This window comes from Amphiura filiformis, chromosome 19, assembly GCF_039555335.1.
Source record: "Amphiura filiformis chromosome 19, Afil_fr2py, whole genome shotgun sequence".
Lineage (NCBI taxonomy): Eukaryota > Metazoa > Echinodermata > Ophiuroidea > Amphilepidida > Amphiuridae > Amphiura > Amphiura filiformis.
In genome coordinates, this window is record NC_092646.1 from 49,495,446 (window position 1) to 49,505,195 (window position 9,750).

Here is a 9,750-nt window from a genome sequence, read left to right on the forward strand (position 1 = left end):
AATATGTATTAACTATAATACTATGATTAGGAAAATTAATATATATAATGTTGAAACCATGTTTGGCACAACTGGAACAGTGCCACAGGAAAATATGTACTAACTATATTACTATGATTAGGAATATTAGTATATATAATGTTGAAACCATGTTTGGCACAACTGGAACAGCGCCACAGGAAAATATGTATTAACTATAATACTATGATTAGGAATATTAGTATATAACATGTTGAAACCATGTTCGGCACAACTGGAACAGTGCCACAGGAAAATATGTATTAACTATAATACTATGATTAGGAATATTAGTATATATAATGTTGAAACCATGTTTGGCACAACTGGAACAGTGCCACAGGAAAATATGTATTAACTATAATACTATGATTAGGAATATTAGTATATATAATGTTGAAACCATGTTTGGCACAACTGGAACAGTGCCACAGGAAAATATGTATTAACTATAATACTATGATTAGGAATATTAGTATATATAATGTTGAAACCATGTTTGGCACAACTGGAACAGTGCCACAGGAAAATACGTATTAACTATAATACTATGATTAGGAATATTAGTATATAACATGTTGAAACCATGTTTGGCACAACTGGAACAGTGCCACAGGAAAATATGTATTAACTATAATACTATGATTAGGAATTAGTATATATAATGTTGAAACCATGTTTGGCACAACTGGAACAGTGCCACAGGAAAATATGTATTAACTATAATACTATGATTAGGAATATTAGTATATATAATGTTGAAACCATGTTTGGCACAACTGGAACAGTGCCACAGGAAAATATGTATTAACTATAATACTATGATTAGGAATTAGTATATATAATGTTGAAACCATGTTTGGCACAACTGGAACAGTGCCACAGGAAAATATGTATTAACTATAATAATATGATTAGGAATATTAGTAGATAACATGTTGAAACCATGTTTGGCACAACTGGAACAGTGCCACAGGAAAATGTGTACTAACTATAATACTATGATTAGGAATATTAATGTATTATTAATATATATAATGTTGAAACCATGTTCGGCACAACTGGAACAGTGCCACAGGAAAATATGTATTAACTACAATACTATGATTAGGAATATATTAGTATATAAAATGGAACAGTGCCACAGGAAAATATGTACTAACTATATTACTATGATTAGGAATATTAGTATTTCATTTTGAAACCATGTTCGGCACAACTGGAACAGTGCCACAGGAAAATATGTATTAACAATAATACTATAATACCACTATGATTAGTAATATTAGTATATATAATGTTGAAACCTTGTTTGGCACAACTGGAACAGTGCCACAGGAAAATATGTATTAACTATAATACTATGATTAGGAATATTAATATATATAATGTTGAAACCATGTTCGGCACAACTGGAACAGTGCCACAGGAAAATATGTATTAACTATAATACTATGATTAGGAATAATAATATATATAATGTTGAAACCATGTTCGGCACAACTGGAACAGTGCCACAGGAAAATATGTATTAACTATAATACTATGATTAGGAAAATTAATATATATAATGTTGAAACCATGTTTGGCACAACTGGAACAGTGCCACAGGAAAATATGTACTAACTATATTACTATGATTAGGAATATTAGTATATATAATGTTGAAACCATGTTTGGCACAACTGGAACAGCGCCACTGGAAAATATGTATTAACTATAATACTATGATTAGGAATATTAGTATATGAACTGTTAAAACCATGTTTGGCACAACTGGAACAGTGCCACAGGAAAATATGTATTAACTATAATACTATGATTAGGAATATTAGTATATATAATGTTGAAACCATGTTTGGCACAACTGGAACAGTGCCACAGGAAAATATGTATTAACTATAATACTATGATTAGGAATATTAGTATATATAATGTTGAAACCATGTTTGGCACAACTGGAACAGTGCCACAGGAAAATATGTATTAACTATAATACTATGATTAGGAATATTAGTATATATAAGGTTAAAACCATGTTTGGCACAACTGGAACAGTGCCACAGGAAAATACGTATTAACTATAATACTATGATTAGGAATATTAGTATATAACATGTTGAAACCATGTTTGGCACAACTGGAACAGTGCCACAGGAAAATATGTATTAACTATAATACTATGATTAGGAATTAGTATATATAATGTTGAAACCATGTTTGGCACAACTGGAACAGTGCCACAGGAAAATATGTATTAACTATAATACTATGATTAGGAATATTAGTATATATAATGTTGAAACCATGTTTGGCACAACTGGAACAGTGCCACAGGAAAATATGTATTAACTATAATACTATGATTAGGAATTAGTATATATAATGTTGAAACCATGTTTGGCACAACTGGAACAGTGCCACAGGAAAATATGTATTAACTATAATAATATGATTAGGAATATTAGTAGATAACATGTTGAAACCATGTTTGGCACAACTGGAACAGTGCCACAGGAAAATGTGTACTAACTATAATACTATGATTAGGAATATTAATGTATTATTAATATATATAATGTTGAAACCATGTTCGGCACAACTGGAACAGTGCCACAGGAAAATATGTATTAACTATAATACTATTATTAGGAATATATTAGTATATAAAATGTTAAAACCATGTTTGGCACAACCGGAACAGTGCCACAGGAAAATATGTACTAACTATATTACTATGATTAGGAATATTAGTATATAACATGTTGAAACCATGTTTGGCACAACTGGAACAGTGCCACAGGAAAATAAGTATTAACTATTATACTATGATTAGGAATATTAGTATATATAATGTTGAAACCATGTTTGGCACAACTGGAACAGCACCACAGGAAAATATGTATTAACTATAATACTATGATTAGGAATATTAGTATATAAACTGTTAAAACCATGTTTGGCACAACTGGAACAGTGCCACAGGAAAATATGTATTAACTATAATACTATGATTAGGAATATTAGTATATATAATGTTGAAACCATGTTTGGCACAACTGGAACAGTGCCACAGGAAAATATGTATTAACTATAATACTATGATTAGGAATATTAGTATATATAATGTTGAAACCATGTTTGGCACAACTGGAACAGTGCCACAGGAAAATATGTATTAACTATAATACCATGATTAGGAATATTAATATATATAATGTTGAAACCATGTTCGGCACAACTGGAACAGTGCCACAGGAAAATATGTACTAACTATAATACTATGATTAGGAATATTAGTGTATAACATGTTGAAACCATGTTTGGCACAACTGGAACAGTGCCACAGGAAAATATGTATTAACTATAATACTATGATTAGGAATTAGTATATATAATGTTGAAACCATGTTTGGCACAACTGGAATGGTGCCACAGGAAAATATGTATTAACTATAATACTATGATTAGGAATATTAGTAGATAACATGTTGAAACCATGTTTGGCACAACTGGAACAGTGCCACAGGAAAATGTGTACTAACTATAATACTATGATTAGGAATATTAATGTATTATTAATATATATATAATGTTGAAACCATGTTCGGCACAACTGGAACAGTGCCACAGGAAAATATGTATTAACTATAATACTATGATTAGGAATATATTAGTATATAAAATGGAACAGTGCCACAGGAAAATATGTACTAACTATATTACTATGATTAGGAATATTAGTATATAACATGTTGAAACCATGTTCGGCACAACTGGAACAGTGCCACAGGAAAATATGTATTAACTATAATACTATGATTAGGAATATTAGTATATAACATGTTGAAACCATGTTTGGCACAACTGGAACAGTGCCACAGGAAAATATGTATTAACTATAATACTATGATTAGGAAAATTAATATATATAATGTTGAAACCATGTTCGGCACAACTGGAACAGTGCCACAGGAAAATATGTATTAACTATATTACTATGATTAGGAATATTAGTATATAACATGTTGAAACCATGTTCGGCACAAATGGAACAGTGCCACAGGAAAATATGTATTAACTATAATACTATGATTAGGAATATTAGTATATAACATGTTGAAACCATGTTTGGCAGAACTGGAACAGTGCCACAGGAAAATATGTATTAACTATAATACTATGATTAGGAATTAGTATATATAATGTTGAAACCATGTTCGGCACAACTGGAACAGTGCCACAGGAAAATGTGTACTAACTATAATACTATGATTAGGAATATTAATGTATTATTAATATATATAATGTTGAAACCATGTTCGGCACAACTGGAACAGTGCCACAGGAAAATATGTATTAACTATAATACTATGATTAGGAATATATTAGTATATAAAATGTTAAAACCATGTTTGGCACAACCGGAACAGTGCCACAGGAAAATATGTACTAACTATATTACTATGATTAGGAATATTAGTATATAACATGTTGAAACCATGTTCGGCACAACTGGAACAGTGCCACAGGAAAATATGTATTAACTATAATACTATGATTAGGAATATTAGTATATAACATGTTGAAACCATGTTTGGCACAACTGGAACAGTGCCACAGGAAAATATGTATTAACTATAATACTATGATTAGGAATATTAGTATATAACATGTTGAAACCATGTTTGGCACAACTGGAACAGTGCCACAGGAAAATATGTATTAACTATAATACTATGATTAGGAAAATTAATATATATAATGTTGAAACCATGTTCGGCACAACTGGAACAGTGCCACAGGAAAATATGTATTAACTATATTACTATGATTAGGAATATTAGTATATAACATGTTGAAACCATGTTCGGCGCAACTGGAACAGTGCCACAGGAAAATATGTATTAACTATAATACTATGATTAGGAATATTAATATATATAATGTTGAAACCATGTTCGGCACAACTGGAACAGTGCCACAGGAAAATATGTACTAACTATAATACTATGATTAGGAATATTAGTGTATAACATGTTGAAACCATGTTTGGCACAACTGGAACAGTGCCACAGGAAAATATGTATTAACTATAATACTATGATTAGGAATTAGTATATATAATGTTGAAACCATGTTTGGCACAACTGGAACAGTGCCACAGGAAAATATGTATTAACTATAATACTATGATTAGGAATTAGTATATATAATGTTGAAACCATGTTTGGCACAACTGGAACAGTGCCACAGGAAAATATGTATTAACTATAATACTATGATTAGGAATATTAATATATATAATATTGAAACCATGTTCGGCACAACTGGAACAGTGCCACAGGAAAATATGTATTAACTATAATACTATGATTAGGAATATTAATATATATAATATTGAAACCATGTTCGGCACAACTGGAACAGTGCCACAGGGGAATATGTATGTAGCTAAAATATTAAATATGTATGTAGCTAAAATATGTATTGTTTTACTTTTGTTTTGCTTTCTACTATTTTCGTGACTGCTTACTTGAAGGTAGAACCCTTAAAATGGCTTAGAAATGGGCATCGTTGAGAGGTTTTAAAGGTATCATCGTCAAAAAAACTCATTCTTGATTCAAAATAATCTCAGAAGAAAATTCACGCACGTCATGCATATTATGTTTACATTTGCTTTGTTCTTATAACTACCTCCTCTTGTTTAAGGATCGAATTATCCAGGCAAGCCATTCAATACCCTTTATTTATACAATCGTGTTATTGAGTTAAAGACCCACGTCAATATTGTTTTGAGTGGTATATTTACGAGTAAATGGCTAGGCCCCATTGCACAGTGCTCCAGGAAGCAACAGAGCATAATTTGCCATCACCACGGCAACTACGCCTGCGCATTACGCTAACAGACCTAAATCATGACTACCATTACACATAATTGGGCGTACTTTCATATATTGCCACGCCAGTATCCGATAGCGTAATGATAAAGTCATATTGACATATTAATTGGGAGGATATTGGGCGTATTTTGCCACATTTTATGAGCAATATCGGCGTACGAGGACGCTGGTGTATTGAATCAGAAATTGCTACCATTATATTATTGATAAACTGATCGAAGGCTGTGCAAGCTGTGAACAAAAATTCCAGTGGATAAAAAAATTATTGATGGAATTGATACCAATGCAAACTTACATAAATGGCTACGGATATTCGCGTTGGATGATTTTATATCATGAATTTTTACATATGGATTGAATAAATGGTATACTTGTGGATATTCTGATATGGATAACATTATAGTGAAAATGCGAGTTCGTTTGATATAAATGGTTTGTACTGACGAAAGTATTTCCTGTAAAAGCTGTGAGCTCAATACAGTGCAACAGGTGCGGACGTGTGTTTAAGCACGATGTATTCTTTTTACCACCATCATTAATAATTATAATACAACTCAACACTACTGCTATATTGGAACAGGTTGCTACCAATTGTTTCTGACAAACTGGAATAATGAATCGACTAAAAATAAAAATGGCGTGGGCATCCAACACGTCTAAGGATAGTGGTGTGAAGAACAATTACGGCGTATATTTCCATCATGGAATGGACAGTATTAAACTCCTTGTTTTTGTATTATTTTGTATGAATTTCGCTACTTTGGCTTTATCTGCGGAGCAATCATTCTCTGTGTCTCCACGAACTACTTATGTTATTAGAGGCGAAACCGCTACATTTTATTGTAAAATTAAAGACAAAACTGGTGTGCTTTATTGGGAGCATAACGGCGCTATATTGTCACTAGAAAACCAGTTCTTCGGGACTCCGTCCAATAAGGCTATATTTGGCGATGCTGGCGCAGGTGAATACAATCTGCAGATTGTCAATGTCAAATCTACCGATGGAGGAGTCTACGTATGCAAAGTGGCAGACACTGGACGCTCTAACAACCTCACATCTGAACCAGCAACTTTGTGGTTGAAAGAACTGCCACCACAAGATCAAGATTTCCCTTTGTGTCTGACAAGTATTCGAGAAAACCTCGTGGAAAACTACATTGTGGATTTCACATGCGTTATATATGATTCTGACGCTGAGCTTAGTTGGCAGCGAAAGAACACACCACTAGATGCGACGATACAAAATGTGCAAAAAACAAAGAATGGTTATTCGATGTTGATGCAGACTATGACCTTATCTTCAGCGGATCACACGGCACAGTATCAATGTATTTATACGTCACGTGGAAGCACTGGTAGCAGAAGTTGCAGTACAGGAACTTTGACAGTCCAACATCGGCCTGTATTAAGACTAACACCTAATTTGTTCTCCGCACAGGTTGGAGACAGTGCACGTTTCACGTGCCACATAGATTCATCGTACCCTGAACTCGACTCTGAGTCAGATGAATCTCCGTTCACCTGGACATATAAAGAACACACTATCTTTCCATCTGAGAATCGATATGATTTTCTCGTCGCCACTAATGGCGACGAGGAGTTGACTGTTAACAATCTCAATGGCGGCGACGATGGTTGGTATGTCGTCTGTAGTGCCAGCAATATTGTCGGTCTGTCCGAAGCTTCTGCAATGATCAGAGTGAATTTATCGGATGACAAACCAACTTTGTCAAAGGGTGAGTTTCTACGATGGCTCATACCAATAACGGTGCTAGTTACAGCGTTGTTATTAGCTCTCCTTCTGGTTATCGCATTGTTCGATGTGTGTTATTGTTGCTATCGTCGGAAGAGCAAACCACATGATTACAGTTGGTCTTCAGACCATCTTCCTACAACAGCTACGCGAAGAGGAAGTGACATCAGTTCCCTTCCTGTTGATTATTATCTAACCCGACAGATCAGGACTTCATCGAGGAATGACTCTCGTACACCAACTCCAAGACCCTATCAGATGCATTACCCAGGAAGCGGTCAACCAGTGTCGCCTATTCCAGCGAGTTCAACATCTCCTCCACCAGACCCTCGACTTTCAACAATATCGAGATCTCCGCAAGACGTCCCAGATGGTCATCTATACAGACAACGAAAGACACGAGGAGAACGGGATCGGAATCATATCAGACAAAACCACATCAGACGTAAAAACACTGGTCCGCATCAAAATAATAATAAAAATCTTGTATATGCTGATCTTGACTTTTCTGAAAATGCAGGACATCACCGAAATGGGGGAGTTTCAGCGAACGGGATGTCCGCAGATTCAGGGTTAGATTTTGCGAATTCGTCAGTTGATTCAAGGAGTGTGACTCCTCAGGAAAGGATTGTGTATGCTAGGATTGTACGTAGCGACTCAACTAGCCCTACGAGTCGACATGTGCCATCTCGACAGAGTAACTTCAGCCCAGGGATAAGTCCTCCACCAGGGACACCTGGTAATCGGGAGGTCACCCAGGAGGAACTGGCTGACATGCTGCTTCATTCCTGACAATCAACGTCATCAGGGGCTCACTTAGATTACTTTTAATATAGGTGTCTTGACAAAATGGACTGAAATACACACTAAAATAATTGGGTAACATTTACTTAACCCGTGTGGTTGCTTTTACCGGTCGCTATTGTTTTATGGATTACAAGTTTTTTAATTCCACCGACAATTTATTAAATTGTAAACAATTTTTAATCATCTTGTGAGTATAACTGCTCTACTCTTGAGCTTTATAATATACATAGACGATTAGGAGAATGACATAATCATTAATTTAAACCGATTTTTATAGTAACTTTTACCCAACTATTATTAGTGTAATCTGTACGTTAGTCCCTGGTGTAGGTATAAACGAATAGAGATTTATTATTATAGAGATCATTAAGGCGAGTCGGAGCCTGCAGGTCATATAATTATTTCCTGTTTAGGTTATTTTACAGTTTATCTGCAGAGTAATGTACATTGATCTTATAGGAAATGAGTCAAGGAAGCCACTGGGCACATTTTATATTTCCATATGTGAAGACCTGAGCGCAAAAAGACCGTAAGTCCATTTGGCCCCTCAACATGTATACACTAAAGTTACGTATAGTTTCTTAGGGTTTTATAATGTTTAATACATGTTCCAGGGTGAAAACATCATGAAAGGTTGTGAAAGATTTGTTTTGGCCCCTGATTATGTATAAAACATTTACCAAACTATACGAAACTATATATGCAACCTGAGTGTATACATGTTGAGGGGCCAAGTTGACTTACGGTCATCTTGCGCTCAGGTCTTCATGTATTGCAGTTGTTGCATTATAGGTCAAAATGAAACTTTTCTCTCTCAAGTGAAAATCATGTACATGGGAGGGGGATAAAACACATTGCAATGTGCCTTAGGATATCACGTATTGAACCCATATCTTTCCTTGTGAGTGTAAATGTATATTTTTCTCAATAAACACCGCTAGTCCAGGCACCGCTCTGACTCGCCTTAAAGAAATAAAAACTACAAAAACTGTATATGTGTGTACCAAAATAGTATAAATATAACACTATAAAGTGTATAATTATTGTATTAGAATTTGAAAATGACACAGATAACAACATGGTTTTGGTGACAGTGATGGTGAAAAAGGGGGTCTTAACAGCCCTACATGCGCGTCACCTCCAAAGTGGGAGTGCCCCCCCCCCCCGGATTTCAACCATTACATCAAAGCACCCATTGGACGCCCATTCCTTATTTCGTCCATTTTTATTTATAGTATATTGTGTTTTTTATCAGTGTAGGCCTATAAT

General features: G+C 34.3%; 1 protein-coding gene across 1 annotated transcript; it reads left to right on the forward strand.

Annotated features, from left to right (window-relative positions):
- Positions 1–6,048: 6,048 nt before the first annotated feature.
- Positions 6,049–9,750, forward strand: LOC140141422 (uncharacterized). Its single transcript, XM_072163270.1, has one exon. The coding sequence runs from the start codon at positions 6,535–6,537 to the stop codon at positions 8,464–8,466; it is 1,932 nt and encodes a 643-aa protein (XP_072019371.1). The 5' UTR covers positions 6,049–6,534; the 3' UTR covers positions 8,467–9,750.

Excerpts from the sequence above, each read along its gene's own strand:
- LOC140141422 (XM_072163270.1), top strand. The coding sequence starts at position 6,535 with ATGAATCGACTAAAAATAAAAATGGCGTGGGCATCCAACACGTCTAAG.